This window comes from Galeopterus variegatus, unplaced genomic scaffold, assembly GCF_000696425.1.
Source record: "Galeopterus variegatus unplaced genomic scaffold, G_variegatus-3.0.2 Scaffold17385, whole genome shotgun sequence".
Classification (NCBI taxonomy): domain Eukaryota; kingdom Metazoa; phylum Chordata; class Mammalia; order Dermoptera; family Cynocephalidae; genus Galeopterus; species Galeopterus variegatus.
Window position 1 is genome coordinate 1 of NW_007743496.1, and position 18815 is coordinate 18815.

The 18815-nt window shown below is 43.2% G+C and overlaps 1 protein-coding gene across 1 annotated transcript; it reads right to left on the minus strand.

Moving 5' to 3' along the window:
• Positions 1 to 632: 632 nt before the first annotated feature.
• Positions 633 to 18623, minus strand: LOC103582694 (inter-alpha-trypsin inhibitor heavy chain H2; the record flags this gene model as incomplete). The annotated part of the gene is made up of 12 exons (XM_008564215.1): positions 633 to 770; positions 2875 to 3044; positions 4509 to 4648; positions 5026 to 5211; positions 6084 to 6265; positions 8104 to 8229; positions 8828 to 8996; positions 12180 to 12296; positions 14707 to 14835; positions 15532 to 15639; positions 16362 to 16524; positions 18490 to 18623. Coding segments are annotated over 12 exons (1762 nt in total), but the record flags the coding sequence as incomplete, so codon positions are not given.
• Positions 18624 to 18815: the final 192 nt, after the last annotated feature.

The window sequence follows — 18815 nt, forward strand, 5'->3', positions numbered from 1 at the left end:
GTCTGCTGACACCCCTCTCACATGAGGACCTTGGCCCTCTCGCATGGGAGAAGCATTTCTTGCATTCCACAGAATTAACCTCCTACAGTTGGAAACAGAAAGCTATGGACTGAATTGACCCTCCAAAATTCATAGCTCGGTGTGATGGTATTTGGAAGATGGGGCCTTTGGAAGGTCAGTAGGTTTAGATGAGGTTGTGAAAATGAGGATCTCATGATGAGATCAGTGTCCTCATAAGAAGAAACACCAGAGAGCTCTCTCTCTCTCTCTCTCTCCCCGTGTGCCCACAAGGAAGAGGCCATGTGAGCACCCGGTGAGATGGTGGCTGCCTACAACCCAAACCAAGAGGCCTCAGAATGAAACCTACCCTGTTGGCACCTTGATCTTGCACTTCCAGGCTCCAGAACTATGAGGAATAAATGTCTGCTGTTTAAGCCACCCGTTCTATGTAATTTTGTTATAGCAGCTCCAGCAGACTAATGCATGGAGTGATCTTCTTTCAACGGAAGGCAAGGATGCCTATAGAAGTCACCTAGTTTACCAGGACACAGTGACTGTGTTAACGTACACAGTGTTCCAAGTATTACGAGTGGTTGAGCAATGAGATGTGGAGCAATGTGGAAGCTCTTTACCTCTCATCACATGTGGAGGGGGCGTGGACTCCAGCACCTGGGCTCCTTCTGCACGCATTGGCACCAGTGGCGCTGGTGAAGGGTTGGCCCAGGATGGGATGGAACCTGGAGCAACTTTGCTGCCATAATATAGGGCACCTGTGTAGAAAAACCTGCATCCATTAGTTTCCAGGTTTACTTCTGCATGAAAATTGCTTACAGTGTTAAGAACCTGTTTTATGCAGCCTTCAGGGATACTCAGCTAAGGTTTTCTCACCCTAATTTTTTTCCAGAGTTCTCTCTCTGGCTCCCTCTGCATCCTGCTGGTGGGGGTGGGGGTGGAGGTGGGGCTGCTGCGCTATGGTTCTCTCAGGAGTCCGGAACCTGAGCAAGGGGCACAGTGTGAGAATCCATTCTGCAGAGCTGGGGAAGGGCCTGTGCCTTCAGCATTGGTCGGGAGATGATGTTCAGAAGTCCTAGATTACCGTGGGCATCTTCTGGGGTCTGTCACTCACCAAACAACAAGCTGAGCAATTTAGTTTCCCAAAGAGGTTCCCCTACTGTGAGAGAAATGTTGCATCACAAAAAAATGTTTATTTTGCTTTCTGATATTTGGTCAATCTCTCTTTGAGAAACATATGCCAGCTTCCCAAGGTCAGTTTCTCCCTAGATCAATTTAGCTTTGAGACTCCAGGCTATTGTGACTGGGAACTCAGAGGTCAGAATTTCTTGAACCCTGGACCAGTGCGGTAAACTTGGCATTGCACTTGAACGAAATTGAAAAATGCTGAAAATGATCCCTCCAGTGTATGCAGATGAATCCCAAGAGTGTGTATTGAAAGGTCCAGTCCCTATGAAAGAGAGGAAGGGGAGTCTAATAAACAGAGGTCTTTTGCCCTTGGTCATATCTAGAGACTTTCTACAGGATACAGAGAACATGGACAGTTTTTAAGGTAATTTCTAGATTTTCAGCTTCCACGTATACTCTTTCCTAAGAAAACCCCTCTCTCCTAGTTTACAAATAGAAGGCATGCCTCCCCTCACCAGCATCCCCCAGAAACCTAAAACCAAAATCTCTTTGCAAGTCACATGGTTTCCAATTCTTTGCTTTCAACAAAATTGGAGAGGGGCTTGAGTTGTCTGCTGATAGATTATTAAACATTTTTGAATGTTAGATTCAACTAGATCTAATTATCTGTGCCAGCAAGTTATCAGGTAAAGGTTTATCGGGACTTATGCCTATAACAATTTTTTAAAAAGTAGATTTGATGCTGAATCCTGTCTGTTTCAGTCTATCCTTAAGTAATATTTACCCATGGATTCATGAAAAAACACTCAGCCACATTTTCCTCATTAAGAGATTATTTCCACTCAAATTTTACTTCTTATGTATATGAAAATGTATGATATATTTATATTATTTTAATCAATTGTCTACTAATGGTAATTTTTTTTTTTTGACCGGTAAGGGGATTGCAACCCTCAGCTTGGTGTTGTCCACACCACGCTCAGCCAGTGAGCGCACCGGCCATCCCTATATAAGATCCAAACCCACGGCCTCGGTGCTACCAGTGCTGCACTCTCCTGAGTGAGCCACGGGGCCGGCCCTACTAATGGTAATTTTAATAAAACTCAATCCAGAAGAAAATTTTGAACACTCAGAACCTTACGGTCACAATGTTTAAATTTGAAATTTAAACAAACATAAGCAAAAAAATTTTTAACAAAATAAGCAAACATATTTTTCTTGTAGGGAAATAGGTGATCAATAAAAGACTTACATGCATAAAAATGTATTACATTAGGATATGGTTCTTTTACGAAAGTGGAATGGAAATACAAGTTCAACTAGAAAATAAGAACAATATAAAATTTACAATAATTAAAACAGAATTTGTTGATGTATTTTTTTTTCTATATGGATGATGGTGAGTATCAAATTAGGTATTCTATTTCATTGGATACATTTATTTAAAACAATGATTTAACAATTTTATCTTAAAAGGTCAATATTTACAGTATGCCAGAAATATATTAGTTGTAACTATTTAAGCAAGATGAAAAATTTTAAATGTGAGCAAAACTGTCTAGAGATCACAGCAATAAACCATCCTCAAAGCAAGTTGACAGGAGGAGCTGGGCAGGAGGGACATAGGGCTGGGGGCAGGACATGGGTTGCAAGGGCAGGGCAGATGCACTATGACTTTGATGCAGGACAGGACAGGAGCCCTGTGATACTTCTCCACCAGGTGGAAACACTGACCTGAACAGCAGGATTGGTCAGGTGGTGGGGAGTCGGCCAGCATGCGCTCATCCCCCGCATTGTTCTCAATCACCATCGCAGTGAGTGGGGTCACGATGTGATGATCTAGAGACATCTGCAGGATTGATCTTGTGATTTTCTTTTTGGCAGCAGCGGTAGGAGCTAGGCTTCTGTATTCAGGAAATAGAGATGTTATAGGACATCACTGTATATAAGGGTGAACTCCAGTCCTGCAAGCCCCCTCCCCTGCCTGGTGTCCAACCAGGACCTGGGGTGGCGGGGGGCAGGCAGACAAGGTAAGAAGGAAACAGAACTAACTGGCTACATGAAGCTTAGCATTTTATCTAGCTATGCAGTGCCAAGGGATTTTTTTTTAAAGATACTATTTTTTATAACAGTTTTAGGTTCATAGTGAAATTGACCAGAAGGTACCAAGATTTCCCAAATACCCCCTACCCCCATGCATGCACAGCCTCCCCCACTATCAACACCCCCTGCCAGAGTGGTGCATTTGATACAACCAATGAACCTTCACTGACACATTGATATCACCCAAACTCCACAGTTTGCATTAGGGCTCACTCTGGGTGTCGTACATTCTAGGGGTTTGGACAAATGCAGGATGGCATTTATCCAACATTGTAGTATCATACAGAGTAGTTTCACTGCCCAAAAAATCCTCTGTGCTCCACCTAGTCATCCCCCGCCCCCCAGCTCCAACCCCTGGCAATCGCTGATTTTTTCACAGGGATTTTTTTAAAAAGTCAATATTTAATTTCTGAAGCAATTTGCTCTATGCCTTTAAATACATACAGTGTGCTGTCAAAGGGGCAGGAATATTTCTCACTTAATTCAAAGCCACAGCATAATCTTATTGAAATCAGGGATTTTCTCCGAGAATCCAGTTACACAACTGTATTTCATTTTCCCACCCTAGCTCAGATGACCCTGTTCCATCTTTCTGAGAATCTGATCTAATAGGTGGAGTGGGGCTTGGCAGTGGTCATTTTTATCAACCCCTGTGTAATTCTGATGCAGGCGCTCGAAGAACCACACAACCCTCTAGCGATGCAGTTTCTGTGTTGCAGAGCTGAGACACAGCTCGGCTGAGCAGCCGCAGGAGGGCATAGGTGAGGATTCAGCCACCTGGATGACTCTCACAGATGTCCTATTGAGTGAAGCAAGCCAGGTACAGAAGAATACACACTGCATGATTATATGAAATTTAGTAACAGACAAAACTAATGGATGTCAACAGACGTCAGAACAGCAGTTCTCACCGGGGGTGGGGGTGGTGCTGAGTGGGAAGGAGAACGAGGGAACCCCCAGCGGTTCTACATCTGGATCTGGGTGTTGATTGTACGGGTGATGTATGTAAAAATTCATTAAACTGTGCACTTAAAATTAATGTACTTCACACACTGACCATAGGTTATACCTCAATGAAAAAGAAAAAAGAGTGAACCCAGCTTTAGCTAAAGTGTTCAGAACCAATGGAAGTTGATGATCCAAACCTGTATTAATTTTCTGCCTTTCCGGGTTCCAAACTCTTTTTGTATGTTCCTTCAAATATTCAAGGTAAACATCTCACTTTTGCAAATCCCCATGGTGTATATATACTCTCCTCTTCTTACCGCTCAGCTAGCAGCTGGTTGATTGTTAGATAGGCCCACAATTTCCTGGTGAAATCAGGATCTGCATGCTTGTCTTTTGATAGAAAATCCTCCAAGTCATCCATCTGGGCCAGCGTTTCCAAGACCAACTCGGTGTTAGCCTAGACGACAGAAGGTTCAGTTGAAAGACACAGTGGGTCGGGGGAGCAGAATTATAGTTCATCCATTCCTGTTTTTAGTACCCCCTGTGAGTGAAGCAGAGAACTATGCACTTTAAGGGGAATACAAAAGGAATGGAAGACAGCCTCTGCTGAGCAAGTAAGTGCATTTCTATGGAGGTTGGGATGAGGATTGGGGGAAAAGGTAAGAATTTACAGAATAGTTGGGAAGATGGAAGGGATGTCCTCTCCTTTGCCTATTGCTTTCATTCTATGCACGTAATTCCGGGAATGCAGAGTCTTAGCCTGTTGACATAGAAGGTGGACTGTATCCAGGGGACCAATTAGTGTTTTTAGAATAAGCACATAAACAGAAGTACCGAAGTGGCGGTGATAATGCTCTGGATTTTCTCCAACTTATCAGGGTCAAATTTTCCTGCCACCACAATCTCCGAGCCTCCAAAATAATTATGGAAACTGTTCTGAGTGACATCTGTTACTGACGAATGGGGATAGTTGAACTGAACATTCCGGAGCAATGGTGTAGAGACCTGGTTGTAGAATTTCTACAATTCATAAAAAAAGAAAGAGAGAGAGAGAAATCATTATTTTCACACCACTTTGTAGGTCTAAAGCATTTTTTTTCTGAGATTCTTCAAATGCTTAGAAGGTACCTCTCAATTTATTCCCACAGTATCTCTGGGACAAGGGAAAATGCTCATAATTATCAGATGAAAAAAACTGAGGCAAAGACTTATTAAGAACATGAGCCATCATTTAAGACCCCAGCATTTTTTTTTCTTTCTGTTATGATCAGCATGAAAAACTCATGGACACTCATAATCAGGAAAGTCAGCTGGGTTGATGACATAGGATAGAACCTTATCCTTCACCCATCCCCAAGTCTGAAGATAATGCCCGACACTGACAGAGGGTGGGGGAAGGTATGTTCTTTTCCTACATCTTTTTCTTGCCCATTTAGTCAACATAAACCAATAATTTGTATCTTTTATATTTAACGGAATGTACGGGCCACAGTGTGATCTCTCTTACATTATAAAACATTGATATCCAAGATGCCAATGCACTTTAAAGGGAAAACAGGTGTCCATGATGATAAGGAGACCAACTGCTCAGGGGACTGGAAAGGCCCAAGAGGACTGGATGGTGCCGCCAAAGACTTTTGTTCAGGGTGCAGGGAAGTGTGTACCCATCACCTTACTGACTCACATCTCACTGTAGTGCAGAAATACGAGGGGTGACGGGGGATGTGTGACAAAGGAAGTGAACACTTTTGATCCTTGAGGCTGAATATGGCTGAAATAATGACAATTTTGAGTTAAATTCAGCTGTCTTCTTTTCGGCATCAGAGAAGCGTAGTTGGATGATTTTGAGAGAGAGAGAGAGAGGAAAAAAAAAGAACAGAAGAAAATGTCACCTTGAGCTGGGAAGCTGTGTCCTGGTTTCCATAAATCCTTTGAGCAATTCCACGGTTTTCATTGGATAGTCTTTTCAAAAAATCATAGTCAACGTCAAATCCCATCCCCAAACTGAACAAGGACACATTATCTTGTATGTTCTGCTTCACATTTTTTTGAATATTTGACAATTTTAGCTCACCTGAAGTGGGTGATGACAGAAAGAAAAGGAATGAGGAAGCAGTGTTATAAAGTTTCTGTAAAATCCAGGGAGGGAGGAGCTTAGCAAATTTTGTCAAAATTAAAAATGCACTTACCCTTTGACCCAGTATCTCTACTTGTAAGAATTTTTTTTACACATGCACTCACACATGTTGAGATGAAGTTTGGGCAATGGTACTTTGCAACATTATTTGGGAATAGTGACATATTGGAAACAACTTAAATGTACACCAATAAGGGAGATTGGTTAAATTATGGTATAGACAGTGAAGAACACAGCAAGTCTTTATGTATTTATATCAAATAATCTCAAAGACACACTTTTAAAAAGGAAAAAAACCAAGGTAAATATCTGTGTATGTGAGATGCATTTGTATACATGCATGCATGTATGTATCCATGTATGCGTGTATATGAATATGTACATATATGTGTAAATATGTGTATAGTACACAGGTATGCGTGAGCTATCTCTGGAAAGATACACGAGGAACTGGTAACCATTGACTGACTCCAGGACAGGAACTAATGGTTGATGCACGGGAGTGAGAAACAGACTTAAATTTTTACCATATTTCCTTTATTCCTTTGAGAAAAACTTATTCAAACTTTGAATTTTAAAAGCAATCTGATGGGGGAGACATTGAGTCTACCACAAATACATATCAACTGCTCCTTCTAGTCTCACAACTAGTGAAATGGTTGCTCTTATCTTTCTAAAACTTTGCCATTGTACTAGAGGTTAAATGTGTCCCCCAAAAGTTCATTTATTGGAGACTTGACTCCCATCATTAACAGTGTTAAGAAGGTAAGAAATCCTCTTATGGTATTTGAAAGGTGGGAGGTGATCTGATTTGAGGACTGTGCCCTCATGAATGGATTGAGCGTGGTTCTGATGGCTTTATAAGCAGAGCAAGTGAGAAGGTTATCTCTCTGCTGTTCAGCCCACTCTCTTGCCATGTGATACCCCAATCACCATGGGACTCTGCAGTTCCCACCAAGAAGGCCCTCCCCAGTTGTGTTCCCTGAACTGTAGACTTCTCTGCCTCTCAAACTATAAGAAATAAATTTTATTTCTTTATAAATTACCCAGTTTCAGGTATCTTGTTATAAGCAATAGAAATGAACTAATACACATTGTTATGATCTGCACACACAGTTTCATTCTCCTGAGCTGTGTCAGGCACAGGACAGACGTGGTCCTTGTCTACACACTCATGTAGCACAATCTAGCATTCACTGTTACTTATGTTTGTCAGTATAAAGACCCAAATAAAACTAACAAAAAGAAAAATAGATAATAGAAGTGGGGAGATGCTGAAGCCATTTTGTGGATAAGAAAAATGACTAATTTAAAGGTTTTATCAGAGAGCAGTCATTTCTCCAGTTGCAGCTGGGAAATGTGGAGAACAACAGAAAACATGTGACTGTGGCCTCCAGAAGTACCACTGGGCGATCTGGATAAATACTCATCATTCACAGCTCCCGCACACCATCTGCACACAACTTAAGTTGAGGAAGTAAAAGCATTTCACGAGCATCCATCAGCAGTCCTTACAACATACTGTTAAAACTCAAACTCAAGCTCCGCTCATTGTGGAGATGAAACTGAGGCATTCAGGAGCACTACTGATGTCCCTGAGGTCTGGTTTAAGGGGCTGAGTGCTTCACGGTCAGACAACTTCCTTTGGGATGCACGGGTTTAAAGTATTTTAGAAACTCAGGCAAATGCCACAAGAGTACCCATTTTAAGCAAATCACATTCCTAAGAAACAACAATGAAAATGTGTGTCAGGAGAAAATGGAGGTGGTACTTGCCTACTGTTGGATCTCCATCAGACACCAAGATGATCAGAGAGACTGAGTTGGGGTCCAACAATCCCAAGTTGTTGGCTTCATTCAAAATAAAGATTGCCCGCAGAAGTGCTTCGTTGATATTTGTGCCTGTTAAAGTAATATAATGTGCTGTTACACGTGCTTTCTTTCCACATGCACACAAATCACATCTTGGATTCAGGTTCATCTGTCTGGTGATGACTTATGCATAATCTGTTTAACACCAAAATCATTCAACTGCTTTCCGAGTGACACAGATTTTGTTCAACCTGGTCAAGTTCCCCAGTGCAGTAAAATATTCACTTTGAAGTAAACTATCCCTTTAGAGAAAGAATTATCCCTTTCAAGGCACCAGTCTGTCATTTTGTTAAAGATCAGATTTAAGGTATCTAAATCAGCCTTGCTGATATATTCTGAAGACAGTTACTTTTCTGCCACGCAAGTAATAAAGAAGGGTAATGTCACTTACTGAACCCTTTTCTGAAAAAGGCTGAAGGTTAGAAATGTGTGCGAGCTGGCTTACGTGTTGTACTTTCACCACGAAATTAGTATCATCGTTTACCAATAACCATATTATTTAAGGCAGACCATTGCAGACAGGGCAAAAAACACTAGGGGGCAGGGAGGGGTGGATAATGCTTCTTAAGTCAACCAAGACTTGAACCCTACGGAAGTTTCTCACTGAGTTTTAGGCCAACACACTCACCTCCACTGGGGTGGATTTTCTCAATATACTTCTTTGCATCAGCAGTCTGTGTTTTAGTAGCTGAAACTAAATCATTTTTCCAGGTCCGAACGTTCTGGTTGAAATCAACCACGGAGAACTGGTCTTCCTCTCTGAGGTCATCCAATATGGTCTTCATTGCTTCCACAGTCTATTTCAAAATAGAATAATGAAGGGTCTCTACTTAAACTCTAAGCCTAAGAAGCAACTAGGAAGACCAATCATTGATCTGAGTCGTCTTTCAAGTACCGACTCAAGCTTTGTTCCAGAAAACCTCCTGAACCCACCTCAGACAACACAGAACACACCTCTCACTTATTTTCAACATGTATTATTGGCTTATTGATACTTAAACTTTTACTACCTAACTGTTATGTACAACTAGTTGGACTAGTCTTAGTTTAAGTTAAGGATCACAAACTTCAAGTGCTTGCTTAGTGGTGCCTGAAAATCAAATGTATTTCTCAGGTCTGTTTACTCAACTACTCTGCTAAACTATTATTTCTCATATTTTTCCTCTTCAAACCATCATGTTCCTCTTCCTCTGCCTCACCTGATGACCCTGATTTCCACTCCCCTGAAAAACAAAGCAATCAGAAGACAATTCCACAGACTCTCATCACCATAAAATCCCACCGAGCAATATTCGTACTCATACATTTTTCTCTCCTGCCTGGAAATATAGAACTAGCTGTTCTTCTACCGAATGCAAATCCATCTACTCAGGAACTGGGTTTCATTCCCTCTCATCTACTGAAGGACATGGCTCTAGCAATTGCCTTTTGCCTCTTACAATTCTCTCCTCTATTGGGCTATTTCCATAAACATGAAAACATGCTGTTATGTCTCACCCCTTTAAAAACCTTATTTTCACTCAATTTCTCCATTTCTCAGCTTCCCTTTGCAATAAAATTCCTTGGGAGAATTGTCTAACTACAGTGTCTACAAATCTTCTTTTCCTATTCTGTCTTAAACCCGCTCCATTCAGGTTTTCATCCCCATCACTCCACTGAATCTGCCCCTGGCAAGGTCACCAATGACCTTGATGTTGCTAAACCCAACGGACTATCCTCACATCTCGTGACACTCAACCTATCACCAGCATTGAACCAACCGCCCACATCTCCCTCCCGAGCACAACTTCCTCACTTGTCTTCCAGGGCCTCATACTCTTGGTTTTTCTCCCCCTCTCATTAGTTTTTTTTTTTTTTTTTTTTTTTAGTCTCTATTGCTAGTTTCTCCTCTTCTCCTCAAATTCTTAATATTGAAATTCTCTACTGTTTGATCTTGATTCCCTTCTCCACCTCCTCCTTGGTGACCTCTTCTAGTCTCAATGCTGTACATGCCTTCTGCATGCTGATGACGCCTGGTTGTTTATCTCCATATCTCACTTTTGAACACCAGACCTGTATAGCCAACATCCTCTTTGACACGTCCAACTTGGACGTTTAACAGACATCTCAACCTCAATATGTCCAAAACCAAAGCCCTGCTGCTGTCTTTCCCAGCTCACCGGTGGCAAACTCCATCCTTCCAGTTGCTCAGGCTAAAAGCCGTGCAGTGTCTTTCAGCCCTCTTTTCTCCCCTGCACCTTACAGCAAACCCTTCAGGAAATACTGTTCATTCCACCTTCAAAACACATTCCAGAATACAATCACTTCTGCCCACATCCACAGATGCCATCCGGGTTCACGCCAGTCTCTTCTCAGTGAGGCAGCCCTTCAGTAACGTCAGATCATGTCACTCATTCATCCATCCCCACACTCCTTCCCCACCAACAGCTCTCTATCTGAGTACAAGCCACCATTCTGCTGATGACCTGGCAGGTGTTCCAAGACCTGCCCTGCCCCTTACTTATCAGGTCTCATCTCCCACCCTCTCCCCCACTGGCCTTCTCTCTGTTCCTTGCCTGGCTCACTTCTGACTAGATCCACTGCATTGGCTCTTTCTGCTGCCCCCAGATATCTGCACCACTCTCCCCTCACCTTCTATGGGTTTCCTCAAAGGTTGTTTCAATAAAACCATCTATTTCAATAGCAAACCTATTTAAAATTTCATCTCTCTGCAATTGGCACTCCTGATTCCTAATATACCTCTCTTTAAAAAAAAGCAAAAACAAAAACACTTTTTTCATAACACTACTGTTGAACATACTCTTAAATTTACTTATTATGTGTATTGTTTATTTTCTGTCCCACCTACCCCCAGAATTGAAGTTCCATAAGCTCCTGAGGGTAGGGATGATTTTTTTGTTTTTTGTTTTTAAACTTTTGATCTATTTTGTTGATGAACTAAGTGCTTGACACATAGTAGGTGCTTCATAAATATTTGTTGAATGAGTAAAGGATAGAAAGAAGGAAGCCATAAATGAACCATTATATTAGAGCAGTGGTTCTCAACTGGGGGCAGTTACTCCCCCCAGGGGACATTGGGCAATGTCTGAAGTTGCTTTTGATTGTCACGACTGGGGAGGAGGTTGTGCTACTGAAATCTAGTGGTAGACTAGGGATGCTACTAAACATTCTGTAACGCATAGGACAGCACGACTACCCCCCAACAAAGAACGACCCAGTCCAAAGTATCAGTAGTGCCATAGCTGAAAAACCCTGTACTGGAGTGAAAGCACAGGTGGGCAGGGTCCATACATGACATGGATTCCTTACAGATCCTAGAATAGTAGTGAACACTTGGGTGATCAAAATAGTTGTTGAGTGAATAACAGTAGGTTGGTTGTTCAAAGTGGTTGGATGGATAGACTGATGGATAAATTAAGAAATCTTCTTGTTTATTTTTTAGATTTGTGTTTGTGCCATTTATCATTGAATAAGCCTATACTGAGCTCCAAACTGGAAGATATGGATCAGGATAGCCACCCTCAAGGAAGTGCAACATAATAAGAAATAATATGCATATAACAATTTAAGAGTTACTTGTAAACAATGGCAAGATATTACAGAAAACTGTTATGCATAAGAACCAAAAGAATAGGAGTGATCAGAGCAAGAGGAGGTTATGCAGAGATGAAATGTTTCAAAGATGTGAGTTTTGAGGTGGTTTTTCAAGGAAATACTGAACACAGCATGGAAAAGAGAGGAAGAGAGAAAAGAGGAAGCAGGAAAGAGGCAGATGAGAAGAAAGGGAATTTTACAAGGGATGAATGACTAGAACACACAATAATCTCAACACTGGGAAGAGTCCACACCCTTAGTGAGTAACCATAGTCACTGAGTTTTGGTGCTAAGGGGGAGGAAGGGTTGAACGATTGCCTTGTTGGGAGGAGATCAAAGACGGGCAGGTAGTCCCACCCACCACTGCAAACGAGGGGGACACTCACTTGTTTCATTTTAACTCCCCACATCGAGCCACTAACATCAATAACAAAGAGGATGTTTTTGGGAATTGGGTGCAGGTTTTCAGGAGCAAAGAAGTGTACAAAATATCCATTGAATACCTGAAAAATAGAACATATTTGTGAGTCAAATCAGGACCAATGTTTAGAAGATAGAGAGATGGGGCCCTGGGGACGAAGAGAGGAGAGGTGAGTGATGGTGAGGAGAGGGGAGCCTGACACCCACCCGTCCTTTCCTTCTCCTGCTGCTCCCTTCGTTCCTTTCCTGTGAGGGTCCACGCCTTCTCAGCAGAGTACTCCGCTCCACTCTGCTCTGTTCTACTCCATTCCACTCTGTTCTGCTCCACTCCACTCCACTCTTTTCCACTCGACTCCACTCAGCTACACTATGCTCCACTCCATTTCTCTGTGCTCCAGTCTGCTTCACTCCACTCCATCCACTCCACTTCATTCCACTCCACTCTGCTCTGTTCCACTCCAATCCACTCCACTCCATTCCACTTCTTTCTGGTCCACTCCAACCTCCATTCCACTCCACTCCACTCCATTCCACTCCATTCCATTCTACTCCACTCCACCCCACTCCATTCCACTCCACTCCATTCCACTCCACTCCACTCCATTCCACTCCATTCCACTCCATTCCATTCTACTCCACTCCACCCCACTCCATTCCACTCCACTCCACTCCACTCCACTCCATTCCATTCCACTCCATTCCACTCCACTCCACTCCGTTCATTCCACTCCACTCTACTTCATCCCACTCCACTCTGCTGCACTCCACTCTGCTCTGTTCCACTCCAATCCACTCCACTCCATTCCACTTCTTTCTGGTCCACTCCAACCTCCATTCCACTCCACTCCACTCCATTCCACTCCATTCCATTCTACTCCACTCCACTCCATTCCATTCCACTCCACTCCACTCCACTCCGTTCATTCCACTCCACTCCACACCATTCCACTCCACTCCACTCCACTCCACTCCACACCATTCCACTCCATTCCACTCCATTCCATTCTACTCCACTCCACCCCACTCCATTCCACTCCACTCCACTCCGTTCATTCCATTCCACTCCACTCCACCCCACTCCATTCCACTCCACTCCACTCCACTCCGTTCATTCCACTCCACTCCACACCATTCCACTCCACTCCACTCCACTCCACTCCACTCCACACCATTCCACTCCATTCCACTCCACTCCACTCCGTTCATTCCACTCCACTCTACTTCATTCCACTCCACTCTGCTGCACTCCACTCTGCTCTGTTCCACTCCAATCCACTCCACTCCACTCCATTCCACTCCACTCCACTCCGCTCCATCCACTCCACTTCATTCCACTCCACTCTGCTGCACTCCACTCTGCTCCGTTCCACTCCAATCCACTCCACTCCATTCCACTTCTTTCTGGTCCACTCCAATCTCCATTCCACTCCATTCCATTCCACTCCACTCAGTCTTTACTGAGAGCCTCTGGTCCAGGCATCCTGCTAACCAACAGTGAATCAGGCAGACTCTCTGCTCTCATGGGTCTCACAGCCAGTGGAGGAGACAGACACAAAGCAATTTTCAGCACAGTGTGTTAAGTGCCATGACTAGGAAAGTGAAGGGCTCCAAAAGAGTCCAGAGGAGGCAAATCTAACTCAGATGGAGGAGGCTTCCCCATCTACTCTGGGAAATGAGGATGAGCATGCAGTTAGCCCATGGGTGTAGGAATTGGGCTGGGTTGGGGATCAGAGGTGGGGAGGAGACTTCCGGACAGTGCAGAAGGACCTTCCTGTGCCACTTTAGGAAATTTGGATTTTTCTCAAAGTTAATGGGAGGCCACTCCAGCTGGAATCCTGCCCACCCTTTTCGTCCTCTACTGTAGGCTCCAATGACAGGCTCGTATATTTTTCTTTCCACTGCCCTTTGGTTGCTTCTGTCCAGGACATTACAGTGTCCAGCTGCAGGGTATGTGGCTATGGCCTCCAAGACACTTCTCTGCCCTCTGTCCCTGGAGAGATTCCCAGCCTTTTGATACACTGTAAGGGTTCTTACCTTAGCACAAGGGAAATGGAGATACACATCTAAGACATGACAAAAGGAGAAATGAAACCTCCCAAGAACTCTCACAATAAACCCTGACCCTGGAATTCACCACTGGTTCCAGATCCTTCTCTAGGCTTTGGCTGTGCCTTCCTCCTCACCCCATAATTTCTGTGCATTTTTAAAAAATCATCTAATTGCAAAGGGTGTTGGGAGGTTATACAAAATTCCCATTTGGTAACTTTCTATTGTTCTTCCTATGAGGCATAGAAGTGCCCTTCTGGGACAAGGGCAACCTGGTGACCCTGTACTTAGTTTTCATGACATAAAAGATAATGCTTGGTGGCATATTAGAGAAATGTGATTTTAATCCCTTCTCTGCAGCCTCAACCTTTGGCTCAGCAGCCAGAAACTACCCACAGACCTTGGTGAACAGAGTTTGTTCACCAAGAAACAGTTCTCTGTACGCACCTCGAGTTCACCAGCCTTCTTTTCTCTGTGCACATCATACATCACCACCAGCTCTCCATCCACCGCAGTCTCAGAGCACTTGGAGCATTTTCTTTGCTGTGCTACTGTGGGCCTGAAGGAGATATGCGCCTGGAAAGGACAGTGATGTCAGAGCCAGGGCTGTGCTCCCTCCCTCTCCAGAGGAGGCTCAACACTGCACCTGCTCATGCACACAGGGGAAGAGGTGTTGCCCAATGGCTCTGCTGCATCCAGTCAACACCAGTAGACCTATTACTGATGGAAGGAACGGGGCCAGGGCTTTGGAGGGCAGTGTCTCGATGTCTGCCAGAGTGTGGTGCTGTTTGTCAGGTTTTGGGCCTTTAAAAAAAAAAATTCAAAGCATTTTCTCCAACCACCATGGAAGGGGTTGTTACTAGCTCTGGGAAACATTTATAAAAGGTTCTTAGAGGAGTTTGACCTCTTCATTGTTGGTTATCATTGGCAATGAAGGCAGAGAGAATTAAGCTGAATATTTCTTGTGGTGATTAATGAAAATCTTCCATATATTATGTGAAAGCTGTTTTTAGCTACTGGTCAAGCAGATGCCTCAGGGAGAAATGAGGCTCCAAAAGGGACAGTCTCTTGTCAGCATAGAGTGACAATTGGGAGTATTGTTTTGCACATCCTGTGAAAAACCCTGGACTCTGTGCAGGGATCACTGTCCCTTCATCCAATGTCCTCAGCTCAACGCTGGACCTCTTTCTATTCTCCAGAGCACAGGAGGAGGACAGAACCCAGGAGCTAGTGGCCATTTACACACTTGGCAACATGCAATGCTTATGGTACCTTCTGGTGTCCTTTAGATATGACTGGAACACCATCGAAATGACCTTCAAATGTGTCGGGAACATGAACAAATCTTATTCCCTGAGGTTCAATAATCCACACGTCTACCTAGAGATGGGAGAGAAAAGTACTCAAAGAATTAAGTCTTTTAAGGCATTGTTAGTAGGAAGTAAATTTACTAATAAGTCCTCTGATGCTTTTCCCATCTTTGAGTTTCCCTGGTTCCATGATCACTTCCACGAGTTCTTCAAATTCCCTGGGAGGTGACTCAACTCACCATGGAGGCTTACCCCCTTCTTGGCAACTCAGTATTCTCTTTCTATTGCCTCATTCCCCTAGGATTTCATTCCCCTTTTTCATTCTATCCTACTCTTATTTATCAGCAGAGCATTCATGTTGTTAGGGGAAAAAAGAAGAGGGAAAGCTATTACTGGGTTGTTCTGCATTTGCTCTGTAGCTCCATCAAAAACAGATTGTTTTCTTCATATCTGGGCATTTTTATTCCTTCTCTGTCCCTTTGCTTTGAACAAAGCTCAACAGAGGAAAATCTTTTTTGGTGACTCTTGACAAATCATAGTCATAGCTGCCGTTTCTTGAATGCTCATTATACTCTAGGTATAGTGCTGAGCGTTTCACATGTATTAATTCATTTCACTCACAAATATTACTATTATTTGTTATTGTTATTATTTGTTATTTTTTATTGTACATGAAAAAACAGAGACTTGTGGCATCAACACCACGAATAGTGGTGACAAAGAGAAACTTGAAATCGGAGACAGGGCCCGTGAAAGGAGGGTGTCACTTTTCACCTACAAATCCCCGCTCACCTCCAGGTGTCTGGCCAGCCGTCCGGGCTGCAGGTGAAGTCTGTGTTCGTAGGATCCCAGCTTCCTCCACTTCGCCTCCTGGTAATGAAGCTCGAACTGCACCTTTGCCCCAGGGAGGATGTTCACTTCGGTTTGGAAGTTCTCCATATCAAGAGCACTGCTCCTAAAGGGGAGAGGCCCCAGCATCGGTCATTACATGCACCATAGAGGCACACAACCCAGAATCTGAGCAGGGGGCGTGTAGACTTTCCAGGGTGACCTGACCGGCTCAGTTCATGAAAACGAACAGTAGAGGCAATAGAATTAAGTGCAACTTCTAGAAAACTTAATCCCACCAAGAGCTTCACTCTCCTCTCCTGCCTGATCTTTTGCTTCTGGAGCTTCTTACTGATTTGAGTGTCATCTGCTCAAAGCTACCAGTGATTGGTCCCTATTCTGTGCCAGGCATTTAACATACATCATCCCTGATATAGTAGCTCTGCAAGATGCATGTCATTACTCTCATTTTCCAGATGATAACAAGTGAGACTCAAGAAGATAAGGGACCTGCTCAGGACCCCATGGCTAATCAATGGTAGGACCAGGACTTAAGCCCCAGTTCAGATGACCCCAAAGACCGCACACATTCCCTATACTGTATTTGAGACTCATTCTAGGATTCTTTACATTTTTGAAGGTCTTCAGAAAGAAGAAATCTATTATTTCATCAAACTGAGTACATATTTCCAGCATAAGGCCTTATTTAGTCACTATACATATCAAGTACAATGTGATCACTGAACTTGAGGTGTTTATGGTTTTGAAGAGAAAATAGTGGAATTATCCAAAGAGGGTGATTTCAGCTTAAGATAAATAATGACTGACTTTTTAAAATGAAATAACTAAGTAAGCAAGGTGGGATTGTGCCTTATCAGCCCATTTGGGATCAGGGAAGTATTGCGAGCTGCAGTTTGGGATACTGAGTAGATGAAGAAAGAGATGCACATGTCTTGGTGCAAAGCTCAGAGCAGCGCATGCACGAGGGCCATGTTTATCTGAGGGGTGAGTGGAACTTGAGGTCTTTGCTCTGCTCTATCTCCAGGAGAGTTTCTGTTACAAATAAATATTTGTGGAGTGAATAAATGAATGGATGATGTGGTCAAAACGATGGGTAAAGAAGGAGAAATGATTCATAAAGATAAAACACCTGGAGGAGTTTACTCTGCTTGGAATTTCTTCTCTCCTTTCTCCACCTGGCTAAATTCTGTAAATTAATCTACTAGGGCTCAGCTCAAACATCAGTCCTCTGTGAAAATTTCCTGGACCTCAGGACAGAGTTACACGCATGGCACTCAGAACTCCTGGAGCATCTTGCACCCTCTCTATATTAGCTCTTGCCCCACTATGGATGTCATACTCACTGGTCTCTGTCTTTCTCCTCCGTGAGCCTGACCGTTTGTTTCTGTGCTTCTGCCGTCTCTAACAGAATAGGGTACAGAGTTGACATGTGATGCATTTTTGTTGAATGAACAAATGCATACATGAAATGAAAAGAATGTCAACTAAAGGTAACTTTCGGGATGTAGAGACAGAAGAGATGAGGAAAAAAACATGGCAAGATTTTGCAGAAGATTAGGTCTGCAGTGTAAGGAGTGAGACGTTGAAAATGTCTTTGAAGTGTCTTGCTTGAGAGGTTGCTTTTGTGAGGGTGGTTTGGCATTCCCAGTGTCTTATTTAAGATTATAAGAGGAAAAAAAATCTTAGATAAGGAAGGCCCTATCCCGTAAAAATAAGGTAGAATAAATCATTAAAATGAATTCTAAACTTTTTCCTCTCTCCCTATACTGTTTTGTAACAAGAGCCCCAATATTTCTGTAGTTCCTCTCCATGTTCTTTAGAAAAATCAGTGTTTATTTATAGAACATCCATCTTCCTGCAAGACAAGCAATATGAGTACAACTTATGTGACATCTCCCAAAATCCAGTGGTTGAACAGAGGCGTTTAGGGAAACAGAAACTGTGACACTTAATTCTGACTACGTTGCCATGTGCTTAGGTTCCGTGCCTTTCTGGAGGCTGGGTTGGGGGATAGGATGTGGGGGAAGCAGCAATCGAGAGGAGAGGGCAGCTCGGTTCATTCAGTCCTTACCTCACCAATCCAGCCAGCTTGTCTTTGGCTCTTGCCTGTGCATAGAGAGCTCGGGCCACAGTTTTCTCCTTGATGGAACTAGTAAATGTAGTGCCATCTACAGTCCTAGAAAATGACAGAAGGCAGCCAGTTGGCTGGAATAGTAGTGTTAACAAAACACACACACACACACACACACACACACACACACACACACACACACCAAGCAAACAACCTGGCAAGGTTGATTTATTGAATGGGGGTGATGGCCATCCTGCATCTATGAGAAACAAGAAGGGAGACATGTGAATAATTCAAAGATTTATTTGACAGTGTGGTTTGAGAGG